This window comes from Plutella xylostella, chromosome 4 (assembly GCF_932276165.1).
Source record: "Plutella xylostella chromosome 4, ilPluXylo3.1, whole genome shotgun sequence".
In the NCBI taxonomy this organism is placed as follows: domain Eukaryota; kingdom Metazoa; phylum Arthropoda; class Insecta; order Lepidoptera; family Plutellidae; genus Plutella; species Plutella xylostella.
In genome coordinates this window covers 6478298-6498426 of record NC_063984.1, presented here as the reverse complement: position 1 = coordinate 6498426, position 20129 = coordinate 6478298, and the positions used below count along the sequence as shown (strand labels likewise).

Genomic DNA, 20129 nt, shown 5'->3' with positions numbered 1-20129 from the left:
GCCCTAGGTCCAGCAGTGGACTGCTACAGGCTGATGATGATGATGATTTTTTGGTAAGTTAGTAACTAACGTAGCGAATAAGTACTTCTTAGTTTTCCCTACACATCAAAATGAATCTACCCTAGAGCAAAACTATTAAGTCCTGAAAACGGAAGTGGATTCTAACTAATTGTTACAGACCGTATATTATCGATGAATTAGTATTATATTTACTAAAGGACAAATCCGTTAAAAAGCCATAAACGAATGGTATTTTATTTTTAAAATGTAAGTAAATAACTGATACTGATAAAAAGTCTTTGCAAAATCGCACTCTTTAATGTCAGGACTTTATAGTTGGACTGTACGTGCTAGTTTTTTGTTTCTAGACCCATGGTAGACCCCCGGTTTAGTCTGTGCGTTAATTCTAGTTCAGCCATTCAGGACAAAGGTACATAATGTACATATTAGTGATATACCTGGGTGAATCATGAATATAAGAAGAATTCGGGGTTACGCTATGAACCGCGCGCCTGCAGCAGAGCAGATTTTCCAGCAAAACAGCAAAAGGATATCTTTATCTTCGATCGATAACTTCAATTCAATCTTCTTAATTTTAAATATTAGCGCGCTTTGCGCAATTTCAAGTCTATGGTTGGAATAATAAATAACTCGTGCTAAATGTAAATCTTAATCAATTCTTTTGTCTCTATCCTGTGCTCCTAGCATAATGTTAATCTGTGGTGTAGTACACAGATTAATTATTTGAAAGTTCTGACTTTGACAATCAATAATCACAGAATAGGCACAGCATTATTTACGTTTAGGGTTCGAAGTATCGGCGTCCGGTATCGATACCGAGTACTCATGTGGTATCGAGACGAGGGTATCGATACCGAAAAAGTATCGGTCCAAAAGTATCGATACTACTCAGTATCGAGTACTTGCGAAATAGTTAATTTTTGTACCTTCACCAGCATAAAAATCTTCTTTTCCATTGCATTTTGAAAAAAAGTTTTGGTGATAATAGCAAATAAACACAAAAAAAATGCAAGACTCTGAGGTTTTAACGGATTGATTTTGTTTTAAGATCTTTTATGAAGGCCTATCATATTATAATGTGACGACAATGTACTCGATACCAGCGATTTGTGTATCGAGACGAGGGTATCGATACCGAAAAAGTATCGGCCCAAAAGTATCGAGTACTCAGTATCGGGTATCGCGAACGAAAGTATCGATACTTACTCGGTATCGAAAGTATCGTTCGAACCCTATTTACGTTTGTTTGCATTTTCTATAATAGTTTTTTTTGTTGAATAATTGAATTGTATTTGTTTAGGATTCTTTTAAAGCGAGGAATAATTCAGTAAAATGGGGGAGAAATCCACCCCCCTCCTTGCAGTTTTGCAACTTCTTCGAAAATACAACTTGAAGGTAAGATAAAGCGGCTAGCAAAAAGTAGGTAACGTGTCCTGAGATTTGGAGCTCATTTTATTCACTGTACTGATATATTTCCAGGGCACAGAAGAGATTCTACGTAAAGAGGCCAGTTTAAGTGACACAGAGATTGGAAACTTAGATCTGCCAGAAGTCGAATTAGCCAGCATCCTAACATCCCATCATACCGAAAGTGATCCATACAGTTACGAGTTTGCTTATGATAGCCTCAAGAAATTTATAGACAATTCTTTGGATGTTTATAAGGTATGATTCAGTTTTTTATTTCATTTCCATTCCATATCAATCTATTTTATCTTTTGGGTCTACTCTATTTCAAATTCAAAAACTAGCTAAGCAAGTTAACCAACATTGTCAAATTGCCTATTTGTACTAGGTATTTGTCATAACTTTCTGCTTATATTCATGATAAGGGTGCTACTGCCAAGAGGTTATTTAGTGTGGGCTGAAATATACACTGTAATAATAACACACTCTAAAGACTGTGATTATAATTCAATTGGCGGAACAATCAATTGTTGATGAATGCTTCAGAATCTGTCAATTTAGTATCTGAGTTTAAAAATAGACTTTAGTTTACATAAGCACATCTTAACATTTCAGCATGAGTTGTCTACACTTCTGTATCCAGTTTTTGTGCATATGTATTTGAGCCTTATATTATATGACCACAATGAACATGCAGCAAAGTTCTTGGACAAGTTTGGCAAAGAACAGGAAGACTATTATCTGGACGACCTTGCCAAGTTGGCTATTGTCAAGAGTAAAGATCAAATCAAAGGCAATGAACTGGCTGAAATTTATACGTAAGTTGCTAACTTTTCATAAGATTATTCAAGTTCTCTTAACAGAAAAATAAGAAAACCTAAATAATGTTAGAAAAAAAAGTGTATTATGGACTTGGTCTGACGTAAAATTCTATTATATTCTACTCTAAATCATCAGGAAATTAAGAAAGTTTCAAAATTTATGTTAATATTATTTATTTTTGAAATTTCAGTGCAAACAAGTTTGTGGTTCAGTTTTCAAGAGATGCCTCCTCGCAGTTGAAGCGGTTTCTGCATGAGCAGAAGAACTCCACCGTTATAATCAATATCATCAACAATCACATCCAGATAGAGGTCCACGACGGTCCCGGGAGGAGCCTGGCGCAGGTGCGGGCCAACACTGGAGGTGTCCTGGGAGAAGCTACTAGAAATGGTGACTATTTCAATTATACAAGGACAAAATATGCATTAATTCATAATTATGTTGGGTTTTTCCAATTTGTAAATAAAGGAACCTATTTAGAGTAATAATGTTCTAGTTTGAGTTGTTTCATATCCCGATTAGAATTCCCTTATTCAGTATTTTTCAACTATAATTGAGTTAGTTGAGTTTTTTATTTTTATAGCTTTTAAATTGATAAAATTTATGAGCAGAATTCACATTATTATGTTCATGTAAGTGTTCTTGTCCCTTTAAAAAAGATAAATAAATATACTAGTTAAGTAGTAGTTATTATGATTTAAAACATAAAATTAATGTCTATCTAGAAATAGTGAATTAAACTACAAACATTATTATTTTTAGAAAACCGTGCCAAGGTATACTACGGACTGCTGAAGGAGCCGGACATCCAGGTGCTGCCGCCCACCGTAGAGGATGAGGAGGAAGTTGAGGAGACTCCGGACAAACCCAAGAAGAAGAAAGCTAAAAAAGACAACATCTTTATGAAAAAACCAAAGTCTGATCCAAATGCTCCTCCTAATGATAGGATTCCATTGCCTGAACTGTAAGTCATTCATATTAAAATCTTGGATAAACTCAAGTAATAGACCAGAAAATTATCCTGCTATGATAAAGTGTGTAAAGTTTCTACATAAATGTAGTGTTTTCAAGTGATATTCTAATACCTATATCTGTACTCCAATTAATCAAAATACTCTCTGAAATATTCCAGGAAGGAGAACGACAAAATAGAAAAGGGCAAAGCCATTAGAGAAGCAACAAAGAGGGTGCAGCTCGGGCCGGAGAGCCTGCCGTCCATCTGCTTCTACACGCTGCTGAACAGCGGGCACACCGCCATATGTTCAGACATTTGTGACGACTCCTCGCTACTGGCGGTGGGCTTTAACAACTCCACTATTAAGGTATGGTCTTAATTTGAATATAGGTACAAGTCATAATAGTTTGAATAGTATAATAATTCTGGCCTGGTTTGAATGAAGGATGCCTTGAACTGATGATTTATGCTTGTGTTGTTTCAGGTGTGGACTCTAACACCGGTCAAATTGCGCGGCATGAAATCAGCAGAAAAGTTACAAGACATTGATAAAGAAGCAGGTAATCATTTTATTTTTTCTATTGATTACGATCAAGTTCTTGATAGTGTTAGCAGTTACCTCTATTGTACAATAATACTATTTTTAGACCAGCCTATCCAAGGTATTTACTGAATTTTTCTAATGCAAACAGCAAGCATATAATAAAAGTGTTTCGTCAAAGTTTAACCTAAACTCCTTCTCACCCAGGCGACGTGCTGGTGCGCATGATGGAGGAGAAGGACCGCGACACGGCGCGCACGCTGTTCGGCCACGCGGGGCCCGTGTACCGCGTGGCCTTCGACCCCTTCCGCAACCTGCTGCTGTCCTGCTCCGAGGACGCTACCAGTGAGTCACCATTATGTGTTATACTATATATTTCAAACGAGCTGTTCCCGCGAGCTTTACTTCGCCTTAAAAAGTTTGGCCGTGGGAATTCCGCGATCCAATGTAGCTAGTGGTAGTCGTAGGATTGTAAAGCTAGGCCAAAGCTTACAAATGTACATGCACATGTCGAGTTTCATGAAGTAACTGTTATACTTATTGAATAATCGCTGATGAGCACCACTTCACGTTTACTTGTTATAGCATAACTTCTAGTAGTATCAAAATCTAATACAACTGCATCTGTGGCTGTATCACAAAAATTCACCTAATTTATGGGCAGTTCTCCAAGGTTAGGATTTACCAACAGAATCACTTATCAAGATCTCTTACATACCTACAATTCCAGTGAACATCATGACGATAAAATTTGCGGCCTTTATTCACATCGGCATTAACGCTTCCACATTCCTCCGCAGTCCGCCTGTGGTCTCTACAATGCTGGACGTGCCTAGTCGTGTACCGCGGGCACGTGTGGCCCGTGTGGGACGTGCGCTGGTCCCCGCACGGCCACTACTTCGCGTCGGGCGGCCACGACCGCACGGCGCGCCTGTGGGCCACCGACCAGCACCAGCCGCTACGGATCTTCGCTGGGCACCTGTCTGATGTTGATGTGAGTACTTACTAAAGTATCGGATCATAATAGAAGGACAGCATATCTAAAGAAAAATGCCTCCTGAATTAATTAATCCAATACCTACTTTATATAAATTATACTCTTCCTATTCTTTGTGAAGTGGTTACTTTCCTTTATCATCTGAATAGAACCTGTATGACAATGACCTGTTGAACCTTGATCTACACTCAAAATAAAAAAAATGCAAGAACAAGATTGTGTGTGTGTGATTGGATAGTAATGGTATGTGAAGGTTTCATCTATGGTTTCCTTAACCGATAATATTCCTAATAATCCATTTCATTTATCTGTAAGTAGATAGATAGAATACAGTTTATTTGTACACCAACAAAGAATAATTAGATTAACAAATTGCAACTTAATTAGGGTACAACAGTAGGTCTTATCACTAAAAGCGATCTCTGCTAGACAACCTTTGGATGGAGGGAATAAGAGATAAAGATTATATTAAGTACATATTAATTTTTTGGAATAAATTATGTTTTTCTCGCCCCCAGTGTGTGCAGTTCCACCCGAACTCGAACTACGTGGCGACGGGGTCGAGCGACCGCACGGTGCGCCTGTGGGACTGCGTCACCGGCGGCCAGGTGCGCATCATGACGGGGCACAAGGTACGTACCTACTGCATTCATACGGAGTTAGGCTGTTTTTAACAGCATGCGGATTTGATCATGCTCGCGTTTATACGAGTATTCATTGTAACGCGTGGAATATGCACGCTAAACACGGGAACATGGCGTGCCATCCCGCGTGCGTGATGAAATCCGCATGCTTGCTAGCCATTACTCATTCGTCAATTGGCTTTTTACTTCTGAAAATTCGGAAATAAAAATTTACTGTAAAAACCCGAGTCACTGGTAACGAGTAATTACTAAAATTTAATGCTTCATACAAAGAAATCTGTCCTTTTTCCTTTTTTACCTAGTTTGGCCTTTCAACCACAAAACCAGTTAACCATCTAAATCTAACTCATCAATTTCCAGCTATCAATCTTCGCGCTAGCATTCTCCGTGTGCGGGCGCTACTTAGCATCCTCGGGCGGCGGCGGCGGCGGCGGCGGGGGCGCGGGGGGCGGTGAGGTGCGCGTGTGGGACCTGGCCAGCGGCGCGCCCGCCGTGGTCCTGCCGCCCGCGCACGCCGCGCCTGCGCATGCGCTGGCGTTTAGTCGCGACGGGACTGTGCTTGCTTCAGGTATTCGATTACTAATTTTATTTAGATATAAGTAAAACCATAAAACATTTGTTTTTGTCTTGCAACGAATCTTGTAGGCTAGTAGGTATATAATATATCTCGTTATGAGAACTCAACAAACCTAATGTCTTGATATCAGTAATAAAATACACAATATAAGTTTGTATGATAGCTGTATTTGAATTTATTTCTCGCTTCTCTGTTGTATTCATTGCCTATCTTCGTCGATTCAGTTTAATACAGTCCTTCTCTTTCCCAGGATCACTGGATAACACAATCAAGCTGTGGGACTTCGCACTAGCTACCGATGAGACGACGGCCGAGGAGCCAGTCGGAGCCCCCACGACGGCGCAGAAGGAAGAGAAACTACTCCTGAGATCATTCGCCACCAAAAACTCTCCCGTCACCAGCCTGCATTTCACTAGACGTAATCTGCTCTTAGCAGTCGGCACGTATGAAGGAAGTTCGTAGTTATTTAAGATACAATATCTTCTTCTAAGAAGAAGAAGATACAATATTATGTGTAAGTTTATTTTAAAATTTAAATACATGAATAATTACAAATAAAAGCTTTTGTTGTTAAGATTTAGATTTGTTTAACCACCTATTATACCAATGATGAATTTCGTCATTGTATTATACGCAGAACTAAAAATCCGTTCGTTCTGTTTGAAAGCGTTTTTCCAAAAACTGCTAAAAATTGAAATTAGCATGACGCGATGACGCGGGGATGGCCTTGGCAGTTTTTGGAAAAACGCTTTCAAACGGAAGTTATGATTTTTTTATTCACTGGTGGCGCTAGTTCTGCGTATAATAGCGCCTTATTGGGTGGGTAGTTAAATCGTTAAATACAAATGTACCCTCAAATACATGGACCGTATTGTAAATTTTCAAAAAGGTTAAAAAATATTTCTACGCAACCTGTAAGTACATTTTTCATCTATTAAGGGGATCCCTAAAGCTAAAATGCTAAAGTCGGCTTGATATACTTGATTAGATTGGAAAAACGGTGGCTTCTATCACATTGATAAAAATATATTTTGTAGCAGAGGGTATACTGAACATGTTAGTTGCTTATAAATTGGTGCAGGATTATAATAAGTATGTTAAAAAAAATTGCAAACACACCATGTCTTTTGCCATTTTTTGACTTATTATGAAAAAACCCTCGAAATCAGAGGGCCCATTTTCATGGAATCTTATATGTATGTGTAGGTAATTAAATTCTTAACAAAGTTACCTTAAAGAGTTGGATTTAATGGACCAGAAGTCAACTTTTTTTGCAAAAAACTAATAAATTCCGGTTTAAAAATGATGACACCGTGACAGATTTCAGATTTCTTCAGTCGTCGCCCTGGTGGCGGCCTGTTAGGAGCGATACCCACGCCATTTTATTTTTTATCAAATATTTCACAAAAACTGATTAAATCAACAAATTATGACTACAAGTATTATAATACATATGCATTTGCTATGGAAAGTTAATTTTCTAATCATTTTAGATGCAGAAAAGCCGAAAATTCTTAGAAAACATTTCGCCTTTTCGATTTGTTTACATTTTTTACTATAGAGTTACAGATGCATAGATAAAGGTAAACATTGCACATAATGACACTTATTAGATTCTCCGAATAAGAACTATACGGTCAATGCAGTATGCCAAAGCGCGAGCCTGTTTATATTCTGAGGGGTAATTTATTTTATTTTAACGGTTGTGTATGGTAGGTAAGCTACACAATATACAGGGTGTTGAAAAGTAAGTTCATAATTTGTTTTATTTGAAACCAAAAACCGTAGTTAATTAAAAATATATATATTTTAAGATGTGGTAGTCTGTACACTACAGGTTGTTAAAAATAAGTAAGTATTTTTAAAAATTGAAGATCTAAAATTTACATAATTTTTTAAATCTATTTAACAAGCTTTGCAAAAAAGCGGTTAAGTGCGACTGTATCTCGCCATGAAAAAAATGAAATGTTTACTGTAGCTATGAATTTTATGCGTTACAAGTGGAATAAAATACCGCATAATATTATGTACAACTATGTAAGAGCCTAGTTTTAAAAAAAAAACTCATAAGAAAATATTAAATACACAGGTTTTTTAACCCCTGAAGGAAATAGAGGGGTGTTATAAGTTTAAAGTAAGGGCTGAATTTTTTTTTTAAATTAGGGTGATAGGTAATGTATATTTTTAATGATTTTTTCAAATAGATAAATGTTATACCATTTTTAAATTGCCATAAAATTACCTATAGTTATAGTTATAGAAAAGGGCAGGGCTACCAGTGCCCATTCGCCACTGCAACCTAAAAGATCTATAAATTATGACTCCCCATGCCGAGTCTCACTCTACAGGCCCAGGTCTTTTATAAACCTGATATTACCTATACAGGATGTTGCAAAAAGGGTATACTGTGCCGAAAGGGTTTGACTCAGGGGTTATTCTGAACAACTTTTGTTCTCCAAGTTTTGGAAATTCCCGAAAAATAAATTCGGTCTCTATAGTAAAAAGTCACGTGATCGAATAAGTTTCTATGTAAAAGGTTTTGTTACGTGAATTTTCAAAATTGTAGAAGAAAAGTGGATCAGAATGGCACCTAAATCCACTTTTGGCTAAGCTTTATACCCTTTTTTCAATACCTTGTATAAAATATCGTCAGCGTCACCTTAGATCGTAATCATCGTAACTCCTCGTGACCAAATTTTAGAGGAGACAAAAATACTGTTTTATTTGTAGTTCTAGTTGGCATACTACCCACCTAAAGTTTTTTTTAACTAGCCTAAAAATGATTTGTTTAGACAGTCTATCTTCCTGTTCAACCGCAGCCTGAGTGCCAGTGACTCAATGACTGAAAGGAGGCCATTAGTGCTCCTAAATAAATAAAGCAGGCCTGTAGATTATCTTTCAGTGTACCGACACATCTGATTGCTGTAAGAGCCTGATAAGCTCTTCGAACGAGTCATACCTCTGTGGTGGTACGGTTTCGACCTTTCGGACAGTCAGTTTGGCATCCGAAATGCGGATTCGAATAGTGGGTACAATACTTTGCGTTCGTTCACTGTCGGAGCAGGATAAGAACCACGGGCGAGTTGTTGCGCTGGCTGTTTGCTTAAAAATAGTAACCGCGTTCAACTCTATCCCCTAGAGGGCGAACCTTCCATCTATACCATCACTTGTCTTCTTATCTGCAGAAAATTGACAGAGGTCATACGTGTCTAACAAGTCATTAAGGATGCGAAAAGAGAGGGTTTGTTTTTACTGAAGAAGTTCAGTTGCGGAGTTCCACAGCGGTAGGTCTTGGACCCCTCTGCTGTGGAACTTGGCATACAACGCGGTCCTGCAAATCAAGCTCGCAAACGGCGTTAGCACAGTGCATTTTTCTAATGTCACACAGGTCGTGAGGTAGGCTGAGAGCCTCCTTCGGGGATGACATCCCAATGATTCATTACGAAAAAATTGCTGCAGCTGTGCTCGCCATGCAGTGCATGGGCTACTTCCGAATCTGGGGGGCTGTTGCAAAGGAGTCCGTTGCCTCTATACGGTACGGGTTCCGTGCGATCTATGATCCTTCCGGGAGCACCTGTCTTGTCAAGTCGAAGAGAATGGCTCGTATTCGACGCAACCTGCAGTACTGGTGGGATTGGTTGGAGGACAGGACAGCAGGAAGCTGCAGCAGCCGTCATGCTGTGATTCGACGCATAGATGCAAAAAAAAGTTGAAAGTAACTTCATGTTAATAAAATATTAGATCTTAATTTAACAACATAACATTGCAAAAGAAAAATTAACATTGTTGAGTATGTTATTGTAATTTACTAAAGTAGTAATAAAAACAAAGGCTTATTGCATAGTTTTCGTTCACGTTCGCCTACATCGCACGTTGTATATGAGAATAAAGGGTATAATTACTAAGTTTTCTTGTTTAAAAATCACGGTTTGGGGTTTAGAGGAAAACAAATGGTAAAATGCGGAATACAGTTTTTTTTTTAGAATAAAGAGGAAAACATGTGAATTCAAAAAACGTTTCTATTGACACCAAAGAGTACTTTTCGCCGAGAAAAGTGGAGTTACAATGTTTGCGATCTAAAGTGATGATAGAACTAGAACTTATTTTTTCAGTTCACCTGCTGTTGAGTGAAATCGTAATTAGGTAAATGACTCCTTGACATGAAAATAACTTTTTTTTAATAATCGTTATAACAAAACCGTTTTTTTTAATACAGCAATATTTGTAGGTGTACTTACAGTGAGCAAAAGAGCGCAGCAAGGTGTAAATTTTTTGGTTTTTAAGAAACAAAAATATTATTTCTATCATATCCCAAATACACATAAGTACTTAAAAAAAAAATACACACTCTCGCCTTGTACTAATGTACCCCCTTGCGTGGCCGTGGTGACCTCCCCATATCCCTTTGCCAGCTACGTAACCTTTTGTGAAACCCTGTATATGCAGAGTTCTGCAAACTACTGTTCTGCTTTTGAAACACCAAAAAAAAACAGGTCGTCTAACTAAAAGGTCACGTGACCAAAAAAAAATTATATGAAGAAGCGTTTTTTTCATGAATATAAAAAATTACGTAGGATAAAAGTTTTTCAGAGTGACGCCTGAGTAACGCCCTTTCGGCTAACTATACTTTTTTTATTACACGGGGGCAGAGTTTAATACAACACCCTGAACTATTAAACTCTGATAATATTTTCGCGATTTTTTTACATTCTGATTTCATTTCCTGGCTTAGAAATAACATCAATAACATGCTGCACACGTAGGTTTCGGCATAGTATTAAACCCTTTTTGCAACAACCTGTATAAATATCGGCACGGGTACGACTTTATATATAATTAATTATTAAATATTAAAAATACTTTCAAATAAAAATAAATATTTTCGTATCACAAAACAATATTACTTACTTAGTATATTTTTAACAAAGTGGCATGTCTTCACTTTTATGTTTTCGAGTACTATGTTAAAATTTCATGTCATTGTCCGTAGAACGCCCCGCATACCTCAACCCCCCCTCACTAGATTTGACAGATTCTGATTTTCTTCCAGCTTTAGTGACAGCCTTAATTTGATTTTCCTTAATTGTATTCCACTGCCGGGCAAAGGTCTCACCGTGGAACTTACACTTATCTCTGTAAGCAAAAAGGCGTGTATAAAGGCGGGTGGGTTCGATGCTTGTGACGTCCAATGAGCTGCTGCTGTCGGCAAACCATCAATGCGGCGGCTCCCTGAGAAGCAGACAACCAACATGACGCCAACTGACTGAACAGGCAGACCCAGGCGCTGGCCCTGGAAAGGCAGGCATCCTCAAAGGCCTCAAGCCTTCGCCCTGACGGACGCAGAACGCAGAAGGCAATCAAGGAGTTGTACCTATGTAATTAGACGCTGACGTCGTTTCGGGTTGGGCTGGCTATGTGCGCATTGTTGAGTGGAAAATTATAGTCTAGGTACAGAGGAATCGTAGAAGTAGAAACGATAGATATTTTTTATAATTTATTAACTTATGGCACTTGTCAGCGACAGTGACTTTAACTTAACTTATGTACAATGTGAAGAATTAGATTTGCAAAAGATATGCTCTTTCAGCTGAAATGAACTGTACAAGGATGTTGAGTATTGATTCATTATTTCTTGATACTTGTGCTTTTATAGCTTGCTTGAAGTCCTCTTTCACCCCTTTATCTGCCCCTCGAGTGCCAATCCTTCTCTGCCCCATGTGTTGTTGGGAGTTGGGTATTATGTCTAATGCAACATTGTTCCCTTGTTCATTCCACATGAAACTGAACTCTTCAAGTATATCAATGTGGATGATGTAAGACGAAAACAAATGATACGTGAATACTCCTTTCTTCTTTATACTATCAAGAATCTGCAGAAATATAGCTTCCTCTTGTGGCCACCCTAGCTGCATCAACACCAGGATGTGACCGTAGGTCAGGTCTGTGCCGCCTCCTGCATTCAGCAAGATTCTTATTAGCAAAGTACAGATGTAGTGCATAATGGAGACCTTAGTCAGAGGAAGGAAGTGTAAATGTCTATGTGTGCCACCAACAATTAATTCAGTCTCCAGAGCTCCTTCAACTGACGGGAGTAAATTTATTGCTGCTAAGAAGTTTTCTACACAGTTGGTGTATTTATTTTGAACAAAGTTAACAGATGCCCTCACTAGGCTGGCTGTCAGGGTGGTGACTGTAGCAGGTGGGAGTGTTTCATCATATCTTCCTCGGTACAGGGCTAGTTCCTCCGTGAAGCCCTCGGCCCATGGCTTTGCCTGCAGCTGTACGGCTAACTTCATGAATGCTCTGGAAATGACTTCATTACTGTGCAGTAGTTCCCAGCACTGAGCTGCAGCTTGGAACTGCTGTGCTGATGGCCCAGTCACTTCTACATCCCCTTTGCGCCTTTTAGAGGGAGCCAGTTCTGGGTCGGATAATGCTTCTATAAGAACATGGTTTCCTTTCAGTGCCCTTTGTTCATGGAGGGATTTTAAAAGAAAGGTAGTGCCACAGTACAAGAGTTGTCTACTATCTTCACAGTTTCTCAGGGTATTTAGTTTCTGAAGGTATGCTTCTTTGTTAAGGCTATTGTTGTAATTGACAAAATACATATCCCACCCAAGCTGCCTTCCGAGTAATTCTAACACACCATAGAGCCTTTGCCATGGATCAGTTATGTCATGTTCAGCCTCATCATACACATAGGAGTTGTAAAAGTCAATAGCTTTGACAACCAAGCGCTGCAGCAGTCGAGGAGATTCCAAAGAGTTCAGCAGAGGCAATGTTTCTACCACAAGCAAACAGGCATATCGATTATCGTAGAAGAACTTTTCAGCATTAATTAATGTCTTTACAAGACTATCAACACCTAGTTGAGGAAATTTCTTTAGTAATAGTACCAGTAATCTGCAGTGCTCCATGGTGTCATCACTGTGTTCAACACTCGTTTTTAGAATGGTTAGCTGAATATCAGGACAAATCTTATCAAACATCTGGCTTAGAAAACTAGCCTCAGAAGATTTCAATGCATTGGCTATAGCAGATATTTCTGGGAGCAAATCTGAGAGATTCTGACGCGAAATTACTAATGAGCTAAAAGACTCAGCAGCTTCTTGTACGTTCCCAGATTGTTTCTCCATAAGATAAGCTTCAAATTGTATTTTGAAGTCTGTAGGAAATAGTGTTTTTGCAGTCAGCATCCATGCTTTGGCACTGTTGATGTTGTTTTTCTGGGCCTCCTTAGCCCGCATGATAATATAGTCTTCATCACTGAGATATGGTTCAACTCCAGGCATTTTATGATTTCCCTGATTTAGATTTCTGGAATATTTGTTCAAATAGTTTTCGAGATAAACACAAAGAAAAGATTTTGGTTTATGGATAGTTTACACGGTATTCAGGGGGGGGTCACTGCCTTAATGGCTGAACTTTTAGTAGAAGGTAGCGGCATCTCTTTATATTACTCTTATTACCAAAAAAGATGTAAGATGGCGTTATGAACAAGACCATAGAACAATAACAAGACACATAGATAAGTAGTATTTGAATGTCAACATTGTCATGATCTATGGCTATTATGAAGAAATTGCGTGTCAGTGTCAGTTCAGTTGTCTTACAATGTCTCGCAAATAACATTTTTGTAATAAAAGCCTGTAGTGGCACAACCCGCTGTACTGTGATTCCGCTCCGCGGTACTAATATTGGGGAATCACACGAAGTCGTCGCAGGAAGAAACACGAACTTCCGGCGGGCGCTCGAACTTCCGGCGGGCGCTCGGGAACTGGCTCCTTGAACGTAGCCATAGACACTCGCCCGCCTCTTTTTTTTCCCGCTTAGATTTTTCTTCTCAATTGTAAAATTGTTAATTTTATAAATACTTGTAATTTGTTTCGGTCCACAATATAACAAAGTAAATTAATTATCAGTCCTTCATTTCATACGCTCCGCATTTCAGACTGACAAACCCACATTGGTGACCCACGACCTGGACAAGAAATCAACCTTCAAGAAACAACAAAATGGCCATGCAAAACGACGGCGAAATACTCGGATCTCCAAGCGGCAATGGCGGCGGACTCGGCAGTGGTCCAAGTGAAAATTCCATAACAAACGCAAACGCAAGTAACGTGCTCGCTGGTTCAAGTGAAGTTTGTCGTGTGAGTGTACGCATTCCTCCATTTTGGCCCGATGATCCTGAGGCATGGTTTGCACAAGTTGAGAGTCAGTTCATATTGTCTGGAATTACTCAAGATTCAACTAAATTCCACTTCGTGTCGTGTCAACTGGAACAGGAGTATGCCCGGATCGTCAAGGATGTGATTGCCAAGCCGCCACCCACAGGCAGGTACGATAAGCTTAAATTAAAATTAATAAGGCGCATATCAGCATCACGGGAGAAAAAGACGCTTCAGTTAATGCAACACGAAGAGCTCGGCGATAGAAAGCCGACTGAATTCTTGCGTCATCTCCGGCACCTAGCAGGCCCCAACATGCCGGATGATTTTATCAGAACCGTATGGTCTAGTCGCTTGCCCCCACACGTGCAGCCTATCGTAGCATCACAGCGTAGAGTAGACCTGGATGAGGTGGCGGAACTCGCAGACCAGATATGTGACGTGGTGCAACCCTCACACGTCGTCGCTAGCACTTCAGTCAGCGTTCCAGCCGCCAGCGTTGCTCCGTGGGAAGCGAGAATCGAAGAACTGTCTCGTCAAGTGGAAGCGCTAGTAAAGGTACAGTCCCAGAATCGTCCTTTCCAAAGAAACTTCAACAGGCGTAACCGATCCAGATCAAACTCACAACCCCGACACCGTCAGCGATCACGATCCAGAGAGTACCCTGAAGGACACTCATACTGCTGGTACCATTTCCAATTTGGGCCAAAGGCAAAGAAATGCTCAGACCCGTGCACTTATAACTCGGGAAACGAGACGGGCAGCCACTAGAGGCGGCAAGCATCTGCCCTATCACTACAGGCCGCCTGTTCATAACCGACCGGAAGTCCAAGATACGCTATCTTATAGACACGGGTTCAGACTTGTGCGTTTTCCCTCGGTCAGCTGTTCGGGTGCCTCATCGCAAGAAAGCCAAGTACGAGCTATTCGCCGCTAACGGTACAGTAATACCCACATATGGATACATTAATATCAACCTAGACCTAGGCCTACGGCGCGCCTTCCAGTGGCGCTTCACAATCGCGGACGTCTCGAAGCCAATAATAGGAGTCGACTTTTTAGGTTTCTACAACCTACTCGTCGACTGCCGCAAGCAATGTCTCATCGATGGACTCACATCACTTACAGTGGCAGTCCCACGTCAATCAGGTACAGAAAGTATCGCATCAGTCCGCACATTCATAGACAGCACACCGTACCACCATATCCTGAGAGAGTATCCTGAAATTACCCGTCCAGCCGGTAAACCTGATTTTCCCAAGCACAATACAGTACACCACATAAGAACAACACCCGGCCCACCAGTATCCAGCCGCCCAAGACGCTTAGACCCAGAGCGATTACGAATAGCCAAGAAGGAGTTTGACGACATGCTCGCTAGCGGTACAGCTCGAACCTCAGACAGCCCATGGTCTTCACCTCTCCACCTCGTCCGCAAGAAGGATGACGGTTGGCGTCCATGCGGAGATTACAGATCGCTAAACGCTCGCACCATACCAGACCGATATCCGGTACGTCACATTCATGACTTCGCGTATCAGCTGTCAGGCAAGACAATCTTCAGCACGGTAGACTTGGTCAAGGCGTACAACCAAATACCAGTCTTTGAAGACGACATACCCAAAACAGCGATCACCACACCGTTCGGGATGTTTGAGTTTCCATACATGACCTTCGGACTTCGAAACGCAGCTCAAACATTCCAACGATTCATCGATGAAGTCCTACGAGACCTAGACTTCTGCTACGGATATATCGACGATATCCTGGTCTCTTCAGCTACAGAAGAAGAGCACAAGCAGCATCTCCACCTACTCTTCCAGAAGTTGAAGGAGTATGGGATGTTGATCAACACATCAAAATGCGTCTTCGGCCAATCAGAAGTGAAATTCTTAGGATACACTGTATCTGCGGCCGGCATCAAACCACTTGATCTCAAGGTCCAAGCAATAAAGGATTACCCATCACCCAGGAACATCAAGGAGCTTCGTCGATTCTTGGGTATGATGAACTTTTATCGACGTTTCATCAAAGAAGCAGCAGCCATACAGGGTCCACTCAATTCACTCCTAGCAGGGCCCAACACAAAAGGATCACAGCCCATCACCATGACACCTGAGCTGCAAACGGCATTTGACGAATGCAAGGTGAGCCTATCCCAAGCTGCACTTCTAGCTCACCCGGACATGAAAGCCGAGCTGGCCATACAGACCGACGCCTCCGACGTGGCGATAGGAGCGGTCCTCCAACAACGCAACGAGAGCGGGTGGCAACCACTCGCTTTCTTCTCACGAAAGCTGAGCCCGGCACAGAAGAAGTACAGCCCGTATGACCGCGAGCTGCTGGCAATCTACGAGGCTATCCGATACTTCAGGTACATGGTAGAAGCCAGAACCTTCACAATATATACAGATCACAAACCGCTCACATTTGCGTTCAGCACACGCCGTGACAAGTGCTCGCCACGCCAATTCAGATACCTGGATTTCATCGGCCAGTTCAGCACGGACATCAAATACATAGCTGGTAAAGAAAACGTAGTAGCCGACTCACTCTCTCGTATAGAGGAACTATCATCAACTGCCATAGATTACCAGTCCTTGGCTCAAAGCCAAGAAGGCGACGCTGAGCTACAAGACCTGCTGCAGAAAGGTTCGGCCCTAAAACTAGTCAAAGTTACAACTCCACACGCAGATCTACCTGTCTACTGCGACACTTCAACGGATGATCATCACCAGCGGCCGTACCTCACGCCATCTTTCCGGCGCATCGCTTTTGACACCCTCCACAACCTCAGTCATCCTGGTGTCAAAGCAACTGTCAAGCTGGTCACACAACGATTCGTATGGCCAGGCATAAGAAAAGACTGCCGACAGTGGACCAAAGAATGTCAGCAATGCCAGCGTAGCAAAATTCAAAGACATACTTCAGCACCTCTGTCTCAATTCAAACTGCCTTCTGCACGATTCCAACATATCCACATGGATATTGTTGGCCCCTTAACTCTTTCGAATGGTTACAGGTACTGCCTCACGATAGTCGACCGCTTTACTCGTTGGCCTGAGGCGTACCCCCTCGCTAACATCACTGCAGACACCTGCGCAGCTGCCTTCGTCTCTGGGTGGATCGCGCGCTTTGGTGTTCCTGAGCGCATCACCACCGACAGAGGGCGCCAGTTCGAGTCCCGGCTCTTCAAGGAAATCGCATCCTTGGTGGGCGCTACCCATCTCACCACCACAGCATACCATCCTGCAGCCAACGGCCTCGTCGAGAGGCTACACCGCCAGATGAAAGCTGCAATCGTCTGCCACGACAACCCAAGCTGGACAGAAGTTCTTCCTCTTGTTCTCCTCGGCATCCGCAGCGCATGGAAGGAGGACGTCCAGTCTTCAGCAGCCGAGCTGGTCTACGGGGAACCACTCCGACTACCCGGCCAGTTCTTCTCCACATCAGACGACGCGCCCTGTGACGTCCCGGACTTCGCATGCAGACTCCGCAGACATATGAACAAGCTCGCACCTCAACCTACAGCCTGGCACTCCAACAAAATACCCTTCTACATCCCGAAGGATCTCAGCACAGCATCCCATGTGTTCCTGCGTCAGGGTCCAGAGCGACGACCACTTGAAGCTGCATACCAGGGACCATACCGAGTACTGAAGAGGAGTCCCAAACAATACACGCTCGACGTGAAAGGAAGAGAGCTCACCGTCAGCATAGACCGTCTGAAGCCAGCATACATCATGAAAGAAGATGTCAAGACGTCTCAGACCACACTCCATCAGAGCAAACCTCCACTCCAACCAACGCAACCTCCACTCCAACCAACGAAGCCTCCACTCCAACCAACGAAGTCTCCACTCCAACCAACGAAGTCTCCACTCCAACCAACGAAGCCTCCACTCCAACCAACGAAGCCTGCAATCCAGCCAACCAAGCCTGCAATCCAGCCAACCAAGCCGGCACTCAAGCCAGCCACAGCAACGATGCCAGAGAAGAGGACCAGGAGTGGACGAGTAGTACGATTCCCGTCGCGGCTACACACCATCGACCGTAGTCACGGTCTCGGTGGGGGAGTATATGTAGTGGCACAACCCGCTGTACTGTGATTCCGCTCCGCGGTACTAATATTGGGGAATCACACGAAGTCGTCGCAGGAAGAAACACGAACTTCCGGCGGGCGCTCGAACTTCCGGCGGGCGCTCGGGAACTGGCTCCTTGAACGTAGCCATAGACACTCGCCCGCCTCTTTTTTTTCCCGCTTAGATTTTTCTTCTCAATTGTAAAATTGTTAATTTTATAAATACTTGTAATTTGTTTCGGTCCACAATATAACAAAGTAAATTAATTATCAGTCCTTCATTTCATACGCTCCGCATTTCAGACTGACAAACCCACAAGCCTATACTCTCGGTATACTTATCGTTATTTATAAATTTTATATACCTACAAATACATGGTGTCTTAAGAAAAAGCATCTTTATCCGCAAAAAGTGTTTTTATGAAATTCTTGTGACCTGACAGATTCCATATGGATCCAGGTTCCATGTGGTTCCACGGCACTGGCAAAGAGCGATCGACATCTTCATATCCGCTGAAGATTAAAATACTATGTGTACCAAACTGATAAATGTCGTCAAAGATTTGCCTCGCGAGGATAAATGATGCACTATTGGACGAAATGACTTTATCACCACAAGTGACAAGATTTGCTTCTCTTGGGAAACATAAACTAGCAAAACATGAAGTGGTTTTCATGGTGAAAGGAATAAAAAAGGAATACACACACCCACTCGCATATTATTTTACAAGTGACATGAACAAAACTGAACTGAAACATTGTTATATGCGAGGTAATAAAGAATTATATAATAATTTGTTTTTTATTTATTGTTGCATGTAGGTGGGTACATAAATAGATTGAACTTACATTTAGCTAATAAATGTAATAACTGTTGTGTGTAACTACGTTAAGGCAAATATGTCTTATATCTTTATAGATTGAAGTTAATAGCCGGATCCCCACCAGACGATCCAACGCGATCCGATCGCGCGATCCAAGAATTCTTACATACTAAACTTCTTGGATCGGGCGATCGGATCGCATTGGATCGTTTGGTGGAGATCCGGCTATTAACTTGTGATAACAACATAGACTTACCCCCTTATTCATAGAGAAGTTACAAAACGTTTTAACTAATAAACTGTTTTGTCCCTCTCTGTCAAAGAACAAATTGTTCTTTGTTGGAGAGGGACAAAACAGTTTATTAGTTAAAACGTTTTGTAACTTCTCTGTCAAAGAACAAATTGTTCTTTGTTGGAGAGGGACAAAACAGTTTATTAGTTAAAACGTTTTGTAACTTCTCTATGAATAAGGGGGTTAGTATATACTAGCGTATAGATACGAACAAAGCGAGCGAGGGAGAAGAAAATCCCTTACGGAAATTTGGCAAGATAGAAAAGGATAGCGAATCCAATGATACTGTGACTGGTTTTGAATGACAATGCGTCACAATTCGGCACGCGGAAAATCAACACCTTAGTATTTTGGATTTTTTGCGTACATCGTGGTTTATTTTCAGTAAATCTAATTGTATTAAACAATGGTAACATCTTCTGCGAGTGATTGTGGCGTTAATCATAGAAATAATCCTGAAAATTGCACATTTCACAGGTAAATACCAAAATCGTCATCATTGCCACGACGCGTTTATTTTTGGTTAAAATTTGTCTTTTATCCTGTATTAAATATAAAATAATGCCAATGCTGTTGTTTACTTTCATATTTTGTGTATGTGGAAGTCCATTTGTTAATAATTTTCAAGATTTTAGTGGATATATTTTTCATCAATTTATTTTACATGTACGCTAGGGATTGACTCAAATTAATCGATATCATTATCGATATTTTATCTTGAATGTTAACTATGAAAATAAATGCTAGCTTGCGTTTACCGTCTCGTATCTGAACCATTTTGTCAGGGCAAGGAACAT

The 20129-nt window shown here is 41.2% G+C and overlaps 2 protein-coding genes across 2 annotated transcripts; one reads left to right on the top strand and one right to left on the bottom strand.

The window, feature by feature from the left end:
• The first annotated feature begins 1258 nt into the window (after window positions 1-1258).
• LOC105386178 (transcription initiation factor TFIID subunit 5) lies at window positions 1259-6434 on the top strand. Its single transcript, XM_038121354.2, has 12 exons — window positions 1259-1416; window positions 1501-1686; window positions 2044-2246; window positions 2441-2640; window positions 3013-3214; window positions 3383-3572; window positions 3690-3765; window positions 3954-4091; window positions 4547-4740; window positions 5262-5375; window positions 5748-5955; window positions 6215-6434. Exons 1-12 carry the CDS (start codon window positions 1354-1356, stop codon window positions 6424-6426), a joined length of 1986 nt encoding a protein of 661 aa, XP_037977282.2. The 5' UTR covers window positions 1259-1353; the 3' UTR covers window positions 6427-6434.
• Window positions 6435-11445: 5011 nt separating this feature from the next.
• Window positions 11446-13352, bottom strand: LOC105386147 (integrator complex subunit 10). Its single transcript, XM_011556651.3, has one exon. The coding sequence runs from the start codon at window positions 13254-13256 to the stop codon at window positions 11523-11525; it is 1734 nt and encodes a 577-aa protein (XP_011554953.3). The 5' UTR covers window positions 13257-13352; the 3' UTR covers window positions 11446-11522.
• Window positions 13353-20129: the final 6777 nt, after the last annotated feature.